The sequence below is a fragment of the Xyrauchen texanus genome, chromosome 1 (assembly GCF_025860055.1).
Source record: "Xyrauchen texanus isolate HMW12.3.18 chromosome 1, RBS_HiC_50CHRs, whole genome shotgun sequence".
Classification (NCBI taxonomy): domain Eukaryota; kingdom Metazoa; phylum Chordata; class Actinopteri; order Cypriniformes; family Catostomidae; genus Xyrauchen; species Xyrauchen texanus.
In genome coordinates this window covers 21,702,294-21,724,310 of record NC_068276.1, presented here as the reverse complement: position 1 = coordinate 21,724,310, position 22,017 = coordinate 21,702,294, and the positions used below count along the sequence as shown (strand labels likewise).

At 39.4% G+C, this 22,017-nt stretch overlaps 1 protein-coding gene across 1 annotated transcript in view; it reads right to left on the bottom strand.

Annotated features, from left to right (window-relative positions):
• Positions 1–225: 225 nt before the first annotated feature.
• The window catches only part of poln (polymerase (DNA directed) nu), a 90,402-nt gene continuing 68,610 nt past the window's right edge, over positions 226–22,017 (bottom strand). The window contains exons 20-25 of the mRNA XM_052128700.1: positions 12,992–13,123; positions 3,668–3,778; positions 3,484–3,562; positions 2,863–2,930; positions 558–619; positions 226–362 (exon numbers count right to left, since the gene is read on the bottom strand). Coding sequence (XP_051984660.1) covers positions 273–362; positions 558–619; positions 2,863–2,930; positions 3,484–3,562; positions 3,668–3,778; positions 12,992–13,123 — 542 coding nt within the window. The 3' untranslated portion in view covers positions 226–272. The remainder of the gene's footprint in view (positions 363–557; positions 620–2,862; positions 2,931–3,483; positions 3,563–3,667; positions 3,779–12,991; positions 13,124–22,017) is intronic.

The following is a 22,017-nucleotide window of genomic DNA, read 5'->3' as shown; positions in this document are numbered from 1 at the left end:
AAATATAAAATCAGTGAAGAATTGAAATAAAACATGTATAGAGGCTGATCTAGTCGTTCAAAAACAATACAAGCCTCAAAACACAGACAAAAACTAGAATTCATCAGTGTTATAAATAAATCAGGGCAAGATAAGACAAAAAGCCCCCCCAAAAAGAAAACTGGTGTGATCCAGCTTGCTCCTACCGTTGCCCTCGGATACATCAATGAGGAAACTGCAGCTGCATGGTTACCATAGTGATGGGATAGATAGAAAGAGCGAGAGCCAGAGACTCAGTGAGAAGCTACAGTGGTGCGGGGGAGGCTCATCTCACGCATGGAGCCCCATGACAGTCCTGTGGATAGTGAGACATTAAGGGGCACCTGAATGAAAGAAGGAAATGAACTGGGGTCATTAGATGCCTTCGATCTGTTTGATAGTCCATCTGATATGATTAAGGCTTCAGTTAGAGCAATAAATTGTGTCTGAAGCCAGACTTCAGAAGATGCCAAATGAAAAAGGGCATGTAGATATAGAGAAAGTGACTTGCAGATGAAGCAGTGTGGGTGCACACTTACTGAAATATTCACTCCCAAACCTTCAATGTGCCCAACAGATTCCATGGTCTTCTTCACCAATACTGTTCACCAACATATTCACAATCTTATTTGTTAGGCATTTTGCAAGTTCATAAGCATTTTTAGTGAATTGCAACCCAAATTCCAGAAAGATTGGGACAGTATGGACAGTGCTAATAAAAACAGATGACTGAAATATGCTCCAAAAATGGGGGCAGTCGAGTCTTTACCACTATGTGACATCACCATATCTTCTAATAAATGTTTTTTTAAGAATTTGGCCACTAAAGGCACATGTTTGTTAATTTTAGCAAGAGGATGAAAAACTGCCCATCAAAGTCAACTCTGGCCATGGCATTGTCTAATTTCAGTATTATGAAAATAAATCTGACAGCTATAACTCTGAGCACCCCTTTCTCACTTCCTGCTCATGGTGGATGCAACAGTAGAACACATGTTCTGGTAAGTTCTATAATGGATAAATGAGAGAAAATGTTGCTAGCGGTCACATTTCAGGTCAAAAACAGGTCCACAACGGTGGTAGAAACAACAGAACACAACACAGCTGCACACAAACCAGAGAATAGCACTATATGTCTAAGGATTATGTAGTCAGAGAATAGATGCATTTCTCTGCCCAGCCTCATTTATTTGAAAGAGATCACTCAATCAAACCGAGTGAGATAGACAGTGAAGGCTGAAGGCAGCTACAGTCAAACTGTGTCCTAACCTAATGGCAAACAACACATGATTAAAGGAATATTTTCTATATTAATCAGAGTTTTTGTCCAAACCAGCCATGAAGAGCAACAGTATGTTCTGTCGGTTGCTTGGCTTCAATTTTAATTTCAACTTGCTCTCGCGCAGTCTCATGAATGTGCAGAGGATAGCAATAGTCGGTCAACAGTTTCTCTAAATAATACATTAGATTTAGGTTAGTTTCCCACAAATCATCATTGTATATTTTCATTACAATAACGAGTCTCATGGAATAATGTATTGGACTTCTGAATTATACATTTAGGGTTAGGGTTAAGGAAGCTTTAAGAGGTGGTCACCATAAACTGCCGTTGTATGACATTTCTTTTCTCACAATTTCTCCCTCTTTATTAAGAAAAAGAAAGCCAGATGGGGTTATACTGTAACAACACAGGGGAGATAAACAATGACTGAATTTTCTTTTTTGGGTGAACCAACCCTTTAATATAAGAAGAAGAAATTATGATTTTACATAGTGGTAAACACTTGACTTTCCCCAAATTGTTGGAGTGTGTTGCAATCATTGGATTGGAAATGAGTGTATATTTAAAAAAGAAAGAAAAAAAAAACATGAAATTCACAAGGTTCTTGTAGTGAATAGAATTTACCAATCACCACAATTTTATTTTTAGCATTTTCCATACTGTCGGAATTGGGTTGTAGTTGAATCAATTTTAACACTGGGTATTTTGAATACTGTCCTTAAAAAAGAAACAAGTCAAAGGTGCTGTAAGTGATCTTTTTTTTTTTTATAGAACATATAAAATATACCAAATATAAATAATTAATTATTGAATAGAACATATACAGTAGATATCAGTATATTAGGTGTACTGATACTGTATTTCACACCTGTCTCTGTGACAGCTCTAGACTCATAAAACAGAAAAAGGACACCGCAATTTTGCTGTCAGATTCATTGTTTAACCTTTAAGGCTCTTTCAGAAGAGTTTTTTTTCTGCCTGTCAATCATTTTGAACATTCACAAGGCAACCCATATTTGGTCAGCAGAAAGTAAAGAGCGTGGTAGTTGAAGTGGATCATTCATGTTTAACAGCATATTCAGCTTTATAAACAGTTGTAAGTTTGTCATGAGATTTACACTCTTTCGCTACTGTTGCTTTTAACTTTAACAACATAGACATGATGCAAGGCCGCTCACGCTCTATTTAATGGTATCTTTTGAGAGCGGGGTTTGGGGTCTAATATCATTGTCTAATTTAGCAGCTAAAATGAACAAAAATCCTAGAATGGATTACATCGCTTACAGCACCTTTACGCTTTATTGATAGCATGCTGTTGATTACAACTGAAAATAATATCAACTCGTACATCAGTTTGTAAGAATAAACAAAAATTGCATTGACAGATAAGTGTACAACAGTTCCCCCTAAACTTCAGTTGTCAGTGTAATTCTGTACACACAATTTTTAGTACAAACAATGTTATATTTTTACAAACTGAATGAAAATTTGAATTTAACTTGTATTTAGCTTGGAATATTCTTTTCATGTTCATATAACAAGATGTGTGGGGACTCCCTCACCAGCAAACTCGTCCACTTGTGAGACCTCCACTTCAAACAGCAGCTCATCATGGATCTGAGCCACCAGCCTGAACAGATACAGACACAGAGGACTAGAACAGAACCATCAATCAAATCACGGAGATGTAATACCCAGACCGTGACCATCAATCCATGATGTGTTTAGTTTCTGGAGTGTGACGGTATTATTACATTATATGATTCGGTAAAAAGCTCTTAGCGCTCTAAGTTGATGAGGTCTGGAAAGCCATCTACTATAGACTTCTTCTAATACTCACTGAAAGGGATGGAATGAGATGTATAGCAAGGCAGGAGGGGAAGGGGAGAGAAAGAAGATAGAGGGATGCTAACAAAGATACATTTCTGTAATATAAACAGCTGCATTGCAAGTCGAGTGTTTTTCACACAGATGGGTTGATGGGAAAGACATTGAAAAATGTCTTTTGAGGAGAACAAAGAAAATCAAAGAAACATGAGTTCATAGACAAGAACGAACAGAATGAGCTCCCATACAAAACATTTGTCAAGCATTCAGGTACACGTGGGATTATAAGAGAGTAAGGATGGATGGATGGACAGACCGCTAAATAAAAAGGTAGACAGAAAAATGGATGGATGTACCTGGCAGTGAGAGAAGAGGAAGAAGACACTAGGGAGCAGATTTTGATCATGGCCATTTTGGTCAGATCTGCAGCCGAGCCTGATGGTCACACACGCACACACACACACGCACACAAACTACCTTTATTGTGATGACCATAGATTCACCAAACATTACAAACAGACATAGAAATGCACACAATACCCTGCAGTACAAAGTTGACGGCCTGTCTCTCTGCCTGGTTTCGAAGGCTCCAGTCAGCAGAGAGAATATGAGGTAGGGAACGGCGCCTTCCCATTATGGACTTCACAAAACCTAAGGCACAGACAAGGTAGGAAAATGCATGTACATAGACAGTCACAAACAGTAATACTCATAAACTAATTTACCCTTATTATACTCAGCCACTCATTCATACACAGACTCTGAATGAATCACTCTTGCCAGTGCATTCCGGGGTAAGTCAGACAATAGTTTGAGCTTTGCTCTTAAACCCCTATTGGAAAAGAGTGAGGTCAGCCTGGTGGTCTCACTCAGAAAATCTTTTTCCCAGGAGCACAGAGACGCCAGGAGTTATGGGGCACAAAGAGAGGCAAGTGCATGCATACGTGTGACAGTGTTCAGGAATGTGTGTGGCTCAGTGTGGGTATGTCATGTATGGATAACACAGATGCCCAATCACAGGAATGTACTATTTTTCTGTTTTTTTTTTAGATTGTATTAGTGTATGTGTATGCGACTGTGTTATATTTAGTGTATTATGGGAGGGCAGTATGTAAAGTAATATTACTGTGAATGTGCATGCAAAAGACACTTCAGGATTTTGGAAAGTGGAAGTAAACGATTGCAGGGTAAACTTTTACAGCAGTGAATGGGAGACCACAGACAAATATTATTTTTGAATACCCATTTGCTCCAACAGCAAAAGAAAAAAAATCATTATGAAGTTTCCAAGGCTTTCCTCAAGTGGATTACAACATTTAAAATAGAGAAGATTTAATGTCACTCCCTCAGCAGCTGTTTTAGAAACTCACAGCTATGGTAACTTTTTTTATTTATTTTTTAACTAATTCCAGGTCAAACAAAGCATAATGTTATAAATTCACACAAAATAATACAAATTCATCAGTGTGTGAAAAACATAATATTTGTTCAAACAATTCAATACAGGTGTGTTTGTTTTTGGTGTATCCCTTTAGAAATTAGTGTATTATAGCATTTATATAAAAATTGGTTCTGGTCCTCTTAAACCTGCACCACACTAGATGATTTTTCCAACGATTTTCAAGTTTGATCTTCATTAACATAAATCACTGGTCAGGTGGAGGCAGACGAAGCGCACATAAGTCAGTCTCAGTGAGAGGTCATTAATCACTTGACCGACTGGACTACCTGCTGAGTTAATAGATCAAGCAATGGAAAAGCACTTCAAAACTTTGAGAATGTATTTTCTCAAAAAGGTCTAGTTTTCTCTACAAGTTACAGATGAGCTTCTACTTTTAACTGACAAGACATCAAGCTGATAATAACGTTTTCACCTGTGATCACACAGCTGCATATCATCACAAACGTTATTTTAATACTTCTACACTAAAATGACAGAAGAGACATAGTCAATTTTAATGGAATGTAAATTATTTAATCACTGTAAAAGCTGCATATACATGTCCACTCACAGGTGAAGTGAATAACGTTGATCATCTCCTAACAAGGCCACATGTCATGTTCTGGGTAGATTAGATGGTAAGCGAACAATCAGTTCTTGTAGTTGATGTGTTGAATGCAGGAGAAATGGGCAGGAGTAAAGATCTGAGTGACTTTATTATGACCAGACGACTGGGTCAGAGCATCTCTGAAACAGCAAGACTTGTGGTGTACTCCCAGTCAGCAGTGGTGAGTACCTATCGACAGTGGTCAGAGGAGGGACAAACCACAAACAGGCGACAGGATGTTGGGCGCCCAAGGCTCATCGATGCGTGAGGGCAACGAAGGCTATACTGTCTGGTCTGAACTGACAGAAGGTCTACTGTGGCACAAGTCACAGAAAATGTTAATGATGTTTAGAGGAGGAATGTGTTCCAACACACAGTGCATCGCACCCTCATACATATGCGGCTGCGTAGCCGCAGAGTGGTCAGAGTGCCCATGATGCCCCCTGTCCACCATCGAAAGCACCTGAAACGTGAGTGTCGGAACTGGACCTTCGAGCAGTGGAAGGAGGACACCTGTTCCTGTACCGAAGACCTGTTTTATTTGACCATTTACCTGAGGAACTGATGGCACCAGGATGCAAAGTAGGAAAAAAAGCGACAAGCCGGTAGAGATAGTGTGATGCTCTGGGCTATGTTCTGCTGGGAAACTCTGGGTCCAGCCATTCATGTGGACATCAATTTGACATGTGCCACCAACCTAAACATCGTTGCAGACCAGGTACACCCCTTCATGACAATGTTATTCCCAGTTGGCAGTGGCCTCTTTCAGCAGGATAATGCGTATTGCCACAGTGCACACATTGTTCGGGAATGGTTTGAGGAACATGAAGAGTTCAAGGTGTTGCCCTAGCCTCCAAATTCCACATCGTGGGATGTGTTGGACCAACAAGTCCGATCCACGGCAGCTCCACCTCACAACTTATGGGATGTGAAGGATCAGCTGCTAATGTCTTGGAGCAAGATACAACAGGACACCTTAAGGGGTCTTGTAAAATCCATGCCTCAGTCGGTCAACACTGTTGACCAACAGCATATTAGGCAAGTGGTCATAATGTTTTGGCTCATCAATGTACACATTCACATTCTACGGTAAGCCTCAAGGGGATAATACACAATCACACACTTTCACAAGGTAAAGTTACTCCATAAATTGCACACCTGGCTCAGTTGCAGCATTTGTTTTAGAACATGGTGCATTTTCTCCCTTGGTTTGGTTTATATAGGCATATATGAACACGGCAATCACACTAAGATCAGCACTAAAATAGTCGGTCGGTCCAATCAGGTGCGGTTTGCATGTAGTGAGACATACAATATCCCTATAAAAACATAAAGAAAATACCTGATGGATCTGCGGAGAATAAATCTGTAGGTCAGATCGTCACGTAATTCATCATCAAAACGCAGATATAGGCTTTTCGTGACTAAATTAGGTATACAGTGGTTGCATGTTTAAAATGAGAGTTATTTAATAATTCCTGAGGTAATTTTAGCACATGTGGATAGCGTCAGAACAGACACAGGTAGGATGGCATCAAGAACTTTATGACAGAAATAAACGTGGCTTCACTCTTTCTGTGTATGAGTGTGTTCAAGTGTGCGGGCGCAAGAGAGAGAGAGAGAGCTTCTTGACTGTGAGAACAGGTACTTTCAATGCAGAAATAATGCAAAAGAAACTAATGATGGATAAAAATAATAAAGCAAGCTACAGCTGAAAAAGCCCTAAATACTGGAATTGTTTATGCTCATTGTGTTACAGCGGTTGTTATTTCAGCGAGCTCCACATGACAGGGATTAACAGAAAGTGATGGTGGTGTACAGGTGTGTGTGTGTGTGTGTGTGTGTGTCAGTCCAGTCTCTGAGTATTGAGGAGAATGATGGCTTGGGGGAAGAAGTTGTTACACAGTCTGGCCATGAGATGTTCAGCAGAGAGTGGTCACTCTGTGCTCTCCTGAAGTCAACAACCATCTTTTTTGTTTTGTCCACATTCAGAGACAGGTTGTTGACTCTACACTAGTCCGTTAGCTGCTGCACCGCCTCTCTGCATGCTGACTCGTCGTTCTTGCTGATGAGACCCACCACGGTCGTGTCAACGGCGACCTTGATGTGGTTCGAGCTGTGGGTTGCTGCACAGTTGTGAGTCAGCAGTGTGACTGAGCACACAGCTCTGGGAGGCCACAGTGCTCAGTGTGGTGGTGGTGGAAAGTAACATCATCAATGCACTTGCTGATGTAGCTGATCACCGATGCTGTGCATTCCTCCAAGTTGGTAGAGTCGCCATATGTTGCAGCCTCCCTGAACATGTGCCAGTCAGTATACAGTATATTTGCTTCCATGTTCCTGCAGCACCAACATTGACTGTGTAGGAGACCAGTCCAGTTTGGGACATTACCACTCCAGGAGTACATTTTTCCTCCTTTCGGTAGTCATGAACAAGGACTGAGTCACAAACACAAAACGGTCTCACTTTAGTGTTATCAGCATTGTAATTGCTGAGCATCCTGCGACTGACCCACTGCTCTGGCAAGACTAGGATTGAGAAGTTGGGTTTTCAATTTGTAGTGGCATGTGGCATGTTCCTGTATGTTAACAGAAATGTGTCACTCCTCTGTTGAATCGGACCAGAGCCCATGGAAGCTTTTAAAGTATGTTTAAATGTTTGGACAAAATGTACAGCTTGTCCATTGCTGGAGGGGTGCAGAGCCAATATGTTGCACCCCATTTTCCTTAAGAAAGAGTAAGTGCAAAATTGTGACATTTTGTCACTGACAAGGACATGAGGAACCCCATAATGGCTGAAAAGTCCTTGTAAGACCTGGATGGTTTTGCCAGTGTTTGTATTGTGCATGATAGATACTTCAGATCATTTGGAATGCGCATCTACCGCATTCAAATACAAATGTCCTTGAAAAGGGACCAGCGAAGTCAACATATATCCTTTTCCAAGAATGAGCTGGCCATATCCATGGTTGAAATGGTGCAGGATAGAGGGCATTTTATGTACGCTGGCAAGACTGGTACTATTTGGACTGAAGCTTAATCTGACCATCAATAACTGACCACTAGACGTAGCTATGGGCCAGATTTTTAATTCTTACCACTCCTGGATGTCCCACATGCAGGTCAGCTAACACACACATTAGCAGAGTTTGACAGGCATAATGACAGGACTGCCCCACATAAGACATCTTGAATACTCCGTGATTACTCTTTCCCATTTGTTTTTTACTACTTGGGAACATTCCTGTTGAAACCATGTCCAGTTTTCTCTTTGGACTTAATGGGCAGCTAACAGCAGCACCCAGTGCTGAATTCTGGCTGCTACCATTGGTGGGACACTTTTGTGTCAGCTTAGAATAGTAGTCACGGGTTGATCAGCAAGTAGGGTAAACCTTCTGCCGTCTAAGTATTGGTGGAATTTGTAAATTTCAAAACTTTAAGTCAGGGCCTTGTGCTCGATCTGAGCATAATTTTGTTCTGCTTTGCTAAGCATCCTAGACACGAAAGCAATAGGCTTTTTCTTGTAAAACATGTGATATCAAAGCGCCTACCCCATACAGGGATGCAGCACAGGCAAAGCGAATGGGCAATTCTGGGTCATAATTGAAAGGTACACTTTGTGAGATGAGGAGATCCTTTGCTTCCTTAAATGACTTTTCACAGGCTGCACTGCAATTCCAATTCTTCTTCTTGCAAAGGACAGCATTGAGTGGATTCAATATGGATGCAAGAATAGGGATAAAATGGCCGTAATAATTTAGCATGCCAAGGAAAGAGTGTAATTGCCTTACAATGGTTGGTGCAGGTGCCTTAATGATTGCTCTAGAGTTATATTGCTCTATTGCTGTTTTCTGGAGACTTGTGTAGCACTGCTGCATTGATGTAGTGGGAAAAATGTCACATTCGTCACACAGTTTCAGACCAAATTCCTCTAGTCTAGTGAGTTCTCGGTCCAGTGTTTTGAGGTGTTCGGAGTTATTTCAGCCTGTTATCAGAATGTCATCTAGATAAAAGTTGAAGCCCCAGACGGACTTGGTCCATTGCTTTCTGAAATAACACTGGTGCCGAAGCAATCCCACTGGGTAAGTGATTATAGCAGAATAAGCCTTTTTGGATAAATATAGAAAGTAATTTCCTGGGCTCCTGCTCTACCTGCATCTGTAAGCAAGCATTAGATAAGACCAGCTTAATGAACAGTTGGCAACTGGCTAGAAATTAAAAGAGGTCTTCGACGTGTGCAATGGGGAAGTGATCTAGACAGATGGCTTGGTTGAGTGTCACTTAAAAATCACTGCTCACTTATCACTGGAACCACTGGTGTCGCCCACTCACTATAATGTATTAGCGAAATTACTCCCAACTCTGTTAAGCATGTCTCACCTTTGGTCGTATGGCATAAGGTACCACACTTGGCGGACAGAATTTAAGAGTACGGTCAGGTTCAAATGTTATTTTCATCTCAGTTTCCTTCATGTTGCCATGTTCCTTTTCAAAAACGTAGGAATGCCTTTTAAACACTAATGTGTCTGCACATCGGTTTTCTGACAGTTGAGTTTTATTTATCTCAGTCATTCTCTAGCAAATAATAGTGCTGCATCACCATTGCCAACATACTGTACAATGGCAATTGTGCTGACTGATTTGTCAAATTTACAGCCACTTTGATGACCCCCTACTGGCGCAAGTGCTTCTCCAGTGTACAATATGTTTTGAGGATTATGTCAGTAGGCTGCAGTGGGATATGCTTCAAATTACTTTAATACTTTTCCTTAAAATGAAAGATACTGCAGTCTCTGTATCCAGTTACATTTAAATAATTTTTCCTTCAATTTCTGGAGTAAGAAAAATGTAAGATACTCTCTCTCTGTTATCATTTAGAATAACATTTCCTTTCGATGTCTATATTCGACTCACCACTTTGTTTTTCACATGCGTCCAGATGATGCACTCGTATCTTGTTGTCTTTTAAATGGCTTTCCCTTTTTCTCGTGCTTGCTTTCTCTCTCAAAGTTCTGTTTATTGTATTTCTACACACGCGTCTGATGTAGCCTTTTACTTCTGCACAAATGGCAGTCTTGTTCTTTGTACCAGCAGGCCTCATCTGTGTGGTTATTTTTTACACATCTCTTACAATTGTTTTGCTGCTTGTACATGGATATGCATTGCATTCACTGAGAGAGCTGCTGAGCTGATGCATTTCGCATACAACTATCAGCTGAAACGGCGATTTAAGGTAAGAAAAAGCAGGGTTAGAAGTCCACAAAGGACTGATCTTGTAAGGTATCCTCCAGATGAGTACAGTAATCAGTGTTCAGAAAGTTGTTTTTAAACTGCCATGTTCTGTGCAACAGTCTCCCCCTCCTCTTGGTTTCGTTATGAAAATGTAATCTATCCGCTAATGTGAGAGGTTACGGAGAAAAATACTCATTCAACAATTAACAATCTCTTGGTATGTCTTTTCCCCTGGTTTAACAGGTACATTTAAGCTACAGAGAAGGTTGTATGTTTAATTTGTGAATTCATGACTCAGAATACAGTAGTAGCAGCAACAACGAAAGCGCTCCAACATATCTATGTCTGTTTATATTTACAATGTGTCTCCAAAAACAGGAGGCCATGTGTTTCCATGTGTTAGTGATCAGATCGTTCCAACTTAAGTCATTTGGTGGGTGATGCCCACATTATTAGAATCTGTTTTTAAAATTTGTGTAGTGTTGATAAAGTTGATGCTGAGAGTGTTCTGTTCTTATTTGACTGAGAGATTGTTCAAATCGATGACATGTCGGAAGATTGATTCAACCCACAATAGATTCAGTTCGTTTCATTTCACTGCTGAGTGTAACGAAGTAGCAAACTGGTACGACCCACAACTTTGTCTGGCGGGGATCTACATCCACTGTTATTTTGAGGTTCGCAGACCCAGAGTTAATAGTGTCAGCGCGGCCTGTGGATCAGGAGGGGGGCTGATCTGCAACAGTATAGGAAATATAGGAATATCAATGTTGTGTCATATAATGCCAGAGGACTGACATTATATTATTTACCTGATAATAGATAATAGAATAAACAGTGAGGCGTGGCACACAACTTCATGGTTAGATCACTGCATCTGCACAGTTGATGAACATGATTCTTTGAGGCCATGAGGATTAATTATTATAATATCGACTTAGCAAAAGACACGGCTGCATGCTATGATATTAACTGTAAGAAACTGCAACATGGTATTGAGTTTTGATCCTTGTATGATAATATTGTGGAGTCCATTCTTGCCTCAAGCAGGCCTCTGTACAAGACCAAGCTAAGCCAGGCTGGAATTAATATGTTGACAAATTTCATGCTGAGGCTAGAAGAGATTTTAAAGCTTGGGCTGAGTCAGGCAGACATAAACACGGTCCCCTATTTGGGCATAAGAAATGGGCAAATGCTAATTTTAAATATGCCCTACGTTTAACTAAGAGGAATGAAAATACAATAAGGTCTTACACACTTGCAAGGAAAATGCTAATAATAATCCAAATGATTTCTAGAAAGAAATCAAAAGAATGAATAACTGTAAAACATCTTTGCCAACGAATATTGATGGTGTAAGCGGTTCAAAGGAAATTATTCAGTTGTGGCAGAAACATTATTACAAGCTGTTCAACTGTGTTAAAAGTATTTCCTTTGCAGTGGGCAACAATGATAATTACGAAGATGTGACTGTCTCCCCACAAGAAGTCCATTATGCAGTTATGATGCTAAAAGATAATAAGGCATGTGGTATGAATAATATGTCTGATGAACATTTAAAATTTGCGAGTAGAAAACTCTGTCCTCTGCTTGCCATTTGTTTTACTGGGTTTTATGTTCATGGCATTTTACCAGATTCTATTATATCTGTTATGTTAGTGCCTATTATTAAAGACAAAGCTGGCAAAATAAACAGCATGGATAATTACCAGCCTATAGCTCTAGCCAGTATTTTATCCAAGATCATGGACAGGACGTTATGAATAAGTTGGAACAGTTTGTTCTGACCTATGACAACCAGTTTGTTTTTAAACCATTATTTAATATGCTTTTTTTCACTCAAAAACCGAGGTGCATAAGCTCAGTGTCAGTGAGCCCTACGATCAATAAGTTCCAAAAATAAAAATCAAAAACCTATGCTAACTGAAAGAAAACAAGTTGGCAAAAAGATTGAATCCAATATTTGGGTATAATATAGCATAATGAGATGTTTCTAAGTAGTTTTCAGGCCGGTCATTTTTGATACCTTTATATTTATTTACTTTTACTGAAGTATTCATTTTATTAATCTTTTACCTGTTCTTTATTTTGTACCATTTATGTTGCAATGGTCATATAAAATGTATTTGTCATGTCAATACAACACATTAAAAAAACAAAAATGAAAGAAAATTTGGTAATTTATAGTTACATTTGGCAGTTAATCACACTTCGATAATGTGTGATTCACAGGAAGAGAAGTTAAAGGCTGATAAGTTCACATCGTGGTGTGAAAGCATTAAGTGTGTAATATAACTTAAAATGCATCCAAACGGGAGCTCTACACACACTAAACTGTAAAGTGAGCGTGTTTTGTGTGTATGCTGTGTCTCAGTTAGTGCTATAGTCTGCTGTTGGTGTTTTGGTGAATACATTAGATGTCCCAGAAGGTACAAAACATCAACAGTTTCTTTCAGTTCAGCCTGTGCAAACTCCATCCAACATGCGCAAAAGCACTTTCTCACAAAAACACACACACCCTTCCATTTTTGCAATCTGTACCTTACAAGTTTCTTAAACTCTGTACTTAGTATATCACACACACCGTGTTTGTGGCAGTGCTGGATGGTGTGTTGGATGAAGGTCTGCACTTCTCTATAGGTCTGTAGGAAAGAGTCCTGAAAACGACTGGCCTCCTCTGTACTCACACCCAGAATACCAGACAACCGCTCTCTTCCTGTGAGAGAGAGTCAGTTAGTGTACATTATGCGGACAGAACAAAAATATTCCAAGATCAAAAATGCTCTGTGTTCCAAATTACACTTACAAAATATACAATGCACTGAACCGTGTAGTGAATTAATTTTCCAAGTGTTATATCATACCAAATGGAACACTTAACTCTTTGTTACTACACAGAAGCATTTGCTGTTTATAAGCGGACAGAAGTGACATTTCAAGCACACATGATGTGTTGCCTCTAGCTTTAGCACATTTCACACAACTGTTTTGTCAGACCAGCAATGCAGCCAGACAACTCTGCCCCTTTCACTATGTACGGCAAGCCGCAAAACCTGTGTCCACGAAGTGTCAAACATTCCACAATCCATTTTGATGGTTGAAAAAGTGCATCATCTGGGTACTTAAAGTACACTTCTTTTTGTCGCATTTTCAGTGCAAACATACTACTCACTTTGCTTAAACTACAAAATGACAGAAGTGCAGAAGTATGTGGTTTGGGACATCTTTACAAGAAGAGATAAAAAAGACAAGACAAGATGAGATGAGGAACAGAACAAAGGTCAGAAAGAGATTAAAATGTTAAAATGAGTGACCCATCTTCCATTGTTACATGACAACAAGTGTGTGATAAACACGTTATCATGGGAGAGCTCTGACTTTCACCTCTACAATCTAAATTTTTGACTGTACCATCACAAGCACACGTTGAATGAGAATTCACACGTTTAGTGTGAAGTCAACATGTAACAGTTTTTGCAACCCATTGTACTTTCGTAATGTAACACATTTCCAATGAAAGAGAACATTCAATGAGAAACAAATGTAGAACAGGGCTTTATTTTTTTCATTGGGAACTGATTGAATTGGTGCTCGTCACTTCCTCTTCCTACTGTTTCATAGCTCGACTTTGAGTTTGTAGTCTACTAGCCATCTTAACATTGTTTATTTTAACATTTTCAGCATTTTAATCTGTAATTACTGCTGTTTTACCACGTGCATCCATTTTCAGCTTTTTCTACATTTATCGTGATTCAACTTCATGCATCCATTTTCCTTCTGTGTTTTTACCTGGATTATTGCATCAATCTCAAACCCCCACTGCTTAAGAACCACAACAACAAACAACTGCTAAGTCATGGCATCAGCAAACGTTAACGTTGCATGCCACATGTTTACTCTAGCTTCATCTGACAGCAGTGACGGATTTACATGTGACAAATGTAAGGAATTAGTTAGGCTGACAGAGAAGATTGATGAGTTATAGATATGCTTCGCCTGTTGGAGATCACTAAAGATAATGTTAAAGAGGAGTGTGAACTTGTAAAAACTATGTCAGACATTGTAATATGTTCTGGCCCCCTCCCTGCTTGTCATAGTGATGAGATTTACTGTAGATTAGTGTTACTGAATGGCTGGATGTATGAATGGTGTCCAAAGAATAGCATAGGATTAATAAACAATTGGACAAGTTTTTCAGGTAGATCTGCCCTGCTAATGAGAGATGGACTCCATCCCTCCAGGGAAGGTGCCGCCCTCCCATCTAGGAGTTTGGTTCAAAGTTTCAATAGTGATTGATTAACTGTGGCCCAAGTCAGGAAGCACACAGACTGGCTAGCTGCTTTGAGACGTCACACAGGCCACATAAACGAAAACACAGAGACTAGATCGCCTAGATATCATATAGAGACTGTGTCTACACCGCAGACTACAAAACACAAAACCCTCATTAAGTCTTTTAGGAAAACATTTATTGATGTTAAACTAGAAAATAACTAAAACATTTAAGATAAAAATCTTATAAAAGGTAGGGCTACTAAACATTGTATAGTTTTCATCCAAAGCACTAATTTTAAATGAAATTATTACAGATCAAAGTTTGAATGCGGTTTGACAGAAACTGCCTTAAATAGGAACAATATATTTGTTTAAATGAGTGTACTTCCCCAGGTTATTAAAAGAAAGAGGAGCCTTGACTCTAAGGGTCAAGGAGGAGGTGTAGCTACAATTTACAGTGATGTTTCTGGTGTTACTCAGAGATCAGGACAAATGTAATTATTTTTAAGTGATGGACATTGTCTGATATAAATAAAAAATCATTGTTGAAAATACTTGAAATGGTAGTATCCTCCCAACTACATACGTTTTTACAGAGAAATGGTATCGGTGAAAGTCAAGATTTAGGCCCCATCACAGTACAGAGACGGCACTTATCAGAAATACAAATGACTTGCTTTTATCATGGCTGTAATTCTCTTCTAGTGATTGTAGATCTTAGTGCTGCCTTTGACACCACAGACTACGACATTCTCTTGAATAGGCTTGAAAAAAAAAAAAAAAAAAAACATTTTCAATGTTTGTAGAACAGCATTCTTCCACCTCATATTGAGAAGTTACGACACACTCTGTTTCTGATACTGAAAAACGAATTCATGCATTCATGATCTCAAGACTAGATTATTGTAATGCATTACTGGGAGGATTGGTTCAACTGGTTCAAAATTCAGCTTGAGTGCTGACTAGAACCAAGAAATGTGATAATATCAGCCCCATTGTATCGCAGCTACATTGCTTACCAGTTAGGTTCCGAATTAAAAAATTCTGTTAATTACTTGCAAAGCTTTGAATGGTCTAACTCCTCAATACATAAGAAACCTTCTATCAAGCTTGAATCCATCACGTTCACAACGATCCCAAAATTATGGTCTGTTAATAATTCCAAGAATATCAAAATCCATAAAAGGCGGTAGATCATTTTCCTATTTGGCTACTAAACTCTGGTAAACTCTGGTCCTAACATTGTTAAGGACTCTCTGTTTAAATAAAAGATTCATCTCTTCACCCAGCGTACATCTATTCTATCCCTCAACTCATAATTATGCTGCATTAGTCAGGTCTGCCAGAACCGGAACACTTCTCATTTTCTCTAACTCTGCTTAAAGTGAATGGCATCTACACTAGTATTACTCCACTGGTTTCCCTGTCTCAACAATGGGATACATATCCAGAGTAGGCATGTGACTGTATTTGATTATATTGTATATCACGGTAATTAACATGCACAATATTGTTATCATCGGCACTTCAAAATACCATAAATAATTCTAGATAATCTTTTATCAAAATTGTTTAGATTTTTCTGATCGCACATTAGTTATTATTCCATTAACAAATTGAGATTTACAACACTGAGTGGACTATGGAAATTGACACATGTGCACTGATGTAAACCAGAGCCATATAGAGAGAGAGTTGCGACAACGGAAGTTCTAAATGCTTGATGGTCACGTGATTCACGTAGACTTCAGATAGTTCCAGCAAGTGCTTTTGCGGTCATTCCAAACTGTTAGAGTAGAGTGACAGAACTGCGATTTCTGGTAATTAGTAGTCAATAAATGCATTTATTTTATATATTTATGTAACACACCGACATATGTATGTAGCATGAGTATGTTGTTACAGCGATGTTTTTTAAAAGATCAAATCAGCTAATATTTGAGGATTAGTGTTCGCTTAATGTTATTTGCCTCAACTTATTTCAGGCTAGGGTTTCTGTTGCCTTTTTATGTTACCTCATGTTCATTGTTTTCACTAATCTCATGGTAACTAATGTCATATTTATGACTTTTCAGATAGTACAGAGACAGGCTGGTGACAGGTGATTTCCAGCTCGCACCGCACAATGGGTCAATGAACTATTAACTATTAGCAGCAGTTACGTAAATGTAAAATTTAGTGAAATGAAGCTTATTGTTTACAATTCTTACAATTCTATATATAGTAGTATAATTATTTATGTATTATAAATATTATATATCTAATGTATAATTCTTACAATACTTATTCATATACACAATATATTCAGCTTTAAAACAACTTAAGCATACTCGTATATAAACTGCCGTTCAACAGTAATGAGGCTGAAAATTCAGCTTGGCATCACAGGAGTAAATTACATTTTAAAATACATTAAAATAGAAAACAGTTATTTTAAATTGTAATAACATATTACGATATTACTTTTTTTTGTATTTTTATTCAAATAAATGCAATAACTATTTACAGCAATTCATGAATACATTTCTAATAAATTAAATAGCATGCCAAGCATTTTGTATGTGTCCTTTCTTTCATGTTGTCGTTGCATAGTCTTCACCATGGTTTGCTGTGCTGCATGGGGATGCTCCAATCGCTCAGAGAAAGGTGTGCGAATGTATGGCTTCCCCACTGACATGGAGAGGAGAAAAAAAATGGTTGGCTCAAGTCAGCAGGAGCAATCTAAATAAATAAAAATTACAACAACAAAAAAATGTGTGAGGTATTTGCAAAGATTTTACAATTAATAGGGTGTTCGTTACTAACTTTATCCAGCTCCAATCCTTGCCTAATCTGTTAGTTATCCGATAACATCCCTTATCTCCTAATTTAATGAGTAATACTCAACTATAAGGTTTTCATTTACAAGTTATTTTTATTTAGATGTACTGATAATATACAGAATAAGCTAATATTATTCTTTAAACGTCTCACCTTTTAAAAGTGCGTCGCAAACGGTTTGTTCTGCTTCATCTCTACGGTGCTGCATGTGTTTGCTGCTACTTCCGGGAACTATTGAGAGGCTCCACGAGCCGCCATTGCTGTAAAAAAAACGTTCCATTGGAGTCAATGGAGTTGTCGCAACTCTCTCTCTATATGGCTCTGATGTAAACAAACCAGCATGGAACAGAAGCATGGTTAGAGGAATGCAGCTGACCCTTTATCCGCCTTCTAACAGGGTTAAGTTGCAAGTATTTTGGGTTCCATAAAAAAGGGAGTGATGGTTTCCCTTTGTGTAAAAAAACGAGGCAGAAAAGTGTCAGTGAAACACAAGAACACCTCCAACATGATCACTCATTTGGGTGAAAATCGTTCTTTTAAATTTAGCCAGATAAAGGTAAAACGAGATAGTTGTGTTTGCTTTTCCAAACTGAGAGACATCACTCTAAGAGTAAATTAGCTAAGTGACCACTAAGATGACAAAAAAAAGTTAACTTTTAATATTCCCTTCCAATTCTAAGAGTTCTTGTGCTTTGGATTTTTTGGTGAATGTGGCATATTGTATGATTCTGCCCCTAAGAACTGCATTAAGTGCCTCCCAGGCCACACCCACAGAGAATACTGAGGACCAGTTGGTCTCCATATAGACATAGATTTCATACTTTAACATTTGTTGGAAATCAGGATTTCGCAAAAAGGGATACTTTAAAGCGCCAACTATATGATTTCGTTTTCTCCATTTGTAGCAACACCTCTAAACACATCAGGGCATGATCAGAGATTAAAATGTTGAAATGAGGGGCTTAGATATAAAAACATTTTAAATAAAAACTATTCTAGAGTAAATCTTATGGACAGATTACAGATATACAAATGTATAGTTCCTACCAGATGGGTTCAAAAGTCTCCAAATATCTTTAAAACCAAGATATTTACACATCCTGTGAAGCGTCACTGTTGTTCTAGTGGTCTTGCACACTTTTGCTTCACTATGATAAAGGACTGAGTCCATCAAAAGATTAAAGTCTTCTCCCAATATTATATCATGAGGGGTGCCGGCGGCTTGCAACATCCCTTCAAGATCTATAAAAAAGCCCTGATCATCAACGTTAGGTGTGTAAATGTTGGCCAAAATAAGACTTTGCCCATGAATTATAAATAAAATAAAACAATTATGACTCTTCCTAATTTATCTTTAATCTGTTTAAGACATTTGAATTTTAGATTCTTACTTATCAGTGTAATGACTCCCCTGCTCTTACTCGAGCCAGCACTAAAGAAAACATATCCACCCCATATCTTCAAGCTTGCTGTGCAGAAAAATGCATTTCTTGAGGAAACACTCCATCATATTTCTTGCGCTTGAGAAGAGAAATAATCTTCCTCCTTTTTATGGGGTGTCCCCCTACCCATTCACATTCCACGTGGAGAGTGACAATCCACTCATATTAACATTTGACATTTTGGACATAAGAAAAAATAGATTGTGTGTCAAAAACTAGATTATAAAGATCACATTCCAACATTAGTGCAACAGTCAAAATCCGAACATCCCCCTGAACCAAACAAACAGAAAAAAGAAAAACGTGTCCATTAACCCAACGCATGACAGCGCCGCCCGTCCCTCCAAACTCAAACAGTCAATGCACGCCTACGAGAACCCCCGCGACAGCTTTGCCATCGGATTGCTCAAGTCTGGTGTTTCTATACAAATTTTGTGAGGCAGAATTACAAAGCAAAAGATAATCTTTAACACAAACTCCAGCCAATAGACGGAATAACACAAAGAGCATGTAGGTTCATCCATAAAATTGTCCTGAAGGTGTGAAACTCTACAAAATAAACTCCAGCAGCTAGGCGGAACCAGCACAAAAAGAGTGCGCAGAATCTTCAAACAGTCAAGCAAATGTTCAGTGAGCCGGTCCACTCGGCTGCAACATGAGTACAACAAGATGACCCACTCACTCCATTGACTTTACAAAAAATACTCCACAAAACAAACCCCAGCCAACAGGAGAAATGAGCACAAAGAGCATGTAGATTCATCCACAAAACTGTCCCGAAGGTGTGTCACTCTACAAAATAATCTCCAGCCACTAGGCGGAACCAGCACAAAAAAAACATGCAGAATCTTCAAACAGTCAAGCGAATATTCAGTGAGCCTGACTGTCTACTTGGCTGCAAAGTGAGAACAACAAGATTATATACTCACTCCATCGCTTGCTGTGGGCATGTGAATGTTTTATGGCTATACTTAGCATCTATTCACAATTTTGCCAGGAATATCAGGGCAAAGGCGATCTTCTGTTGGTGTAAAAGTTTCACTCTTGTCAAATTTGCAAAGTCTGGGAACAAGAAAATGTTGTGGTTCTTCCAAGAAAGCCTTCCGTAACACAAGATATTTATCGGATGGTCTCAGAAATTTGGCCAGAATTGAACGGGGCCCGTCTCCATCCATGGAACTCTATGAGCTCGCTCGATTTACAGCTTATGGCCTGCTATATCGAGCTGATTCAGAAAGAGCCCATCCAGGAATTTCACCATACCCTGGTCGCTAGAGTGTTAGCAGATAATTCCTTCTCCGATGACTCCAGGTAATCTATCTGTTTCTCGACATCCCTCACATCAGTGAACTTTGCCTCCACGGCAGTGATCGATCGATGTATCCCAGCAAGATCCTCCAAGTCAGCAACGACCTTCGTTCGCATTGCCGACATGTTCAGCATCTCTCGCAACATTTCCCACACCTCTCTGACTAAAATCGATTCACAGGCCTGCGGCCTGCTCGGGGGCGTCAGCTTGAGCATGTGTCTTTTAATGTCTCCAGAGCATGAGGATTTCGATTCAGATAGCTACACACTGAGAAGAGTTGGAAATAGTCATGCAGTGTAAATCAGTAGCAAATCATGATACAAAAAGGGGTCATTTAGGAAATGATTTAGTAGTATAAAATGTGGGTGAAAACAAGTTGAGAATCAAGATATTTATCCCTTTCTACCTCATTCATTATATTAATAAAATCTGAGTTTGAAATAAAGGATATAAAGGGTTTCCAAATATTCTCAAAAAAGGAAAGTTTACCTTTCAGAATATATGTAATCTTTTCCATTGACAAACAAAGGACATATTATTGATTCACTATACGATAGATGGCTTTTCCTTTTCCGTTTCTTTGGGAGATTAACAGATTCTACCATTTTACAAAACATCAATATTAAACTTTTAGGTTGGGGTGATTTAGATTTCAAAAATTTCAATAGGAGTCTTAAAGGGTTTTATAAACTTTGTACCTTGTTAAGAAGAAACATAGCTCCTAAATTGAAGAAATTTAAAGAAATGTTTTATGGGAATATCAAACTGTGCTACAATCTCCGCAAAGAGTCAAGTCATTTCCTTTATAAAAATCCAAAATGTTTTGCAGCCCTTTATTATAACAGCTCAAATCATGAGTCTAATCTGGCTGGTTTGAAACTCTCATCACTCTCACCTCACTGGGGGGGCAGGAACCAGAACTGGTGAGGGAGGTGGAGCGTTACCAGTTGGATCTGGTGGGGCTTACTTCGACGCACAGTTTTGGCTATGGATCCGTACTCCTGGATAGGGGATGGACTCTATTCTTCTTTGCAGTTTCCCAGGGTGTGAGGTGACGGGCAGGTGTGGGGATACTCACGAGTCCCCGGCTGAGCAACACGTTGGAGTTTACCCCGGTGGACGAGAGGGTCGCCTCCCTACGCCTACGGGATGTGGGGTGGGGGGGGGACTCTGACTGTTGTCTGTGCATATGCACCAAACAGCAGTTCAGAGTATTCGGCCTTCTTGGAGACCCTGAATGGAGTCCTGAATAGGGCCCCAGCAGGGGACTCCATAGTGATGCTGGGTGATTTCAACACGCACGTGGGAAATGACAGGGACACCTGGAAAGGTGTGATTGGGAGGAACGGCCTCCCCAATCTGAACCCGAGTGGATGTTTGTTATTAGACTTCTGTGCTAGTCATGGATTATCTATAACAAACACCATGTTCGAACATAAGGATGCTCATAAGTGAACGTGGTACCAGAGCACCCTAGGCCGAAGGTCGCTGATCGATTTTCTAATCGTGTTGTCGGATCTGAGGCCATATGTTTTGGACACTCTGGTGAAGAGAGGGGCAGAGCTGTCAACCGATCACCATCTGTTGGTGAGTTGGGTCAGGGGGTGGGGAAAGACTCTGGACAGACCTGGGAAGCCCAAACGAGTAGTGCGGGTGAACTGGGAACGTTTGGAGGAGGTCCCTGTCCGCGAGATCTTCAACTCACACCTCCAGCATAGCTTTTCAGGCATCCCTGCGGAGGTTGGGGACATTGAACCGTAGTGG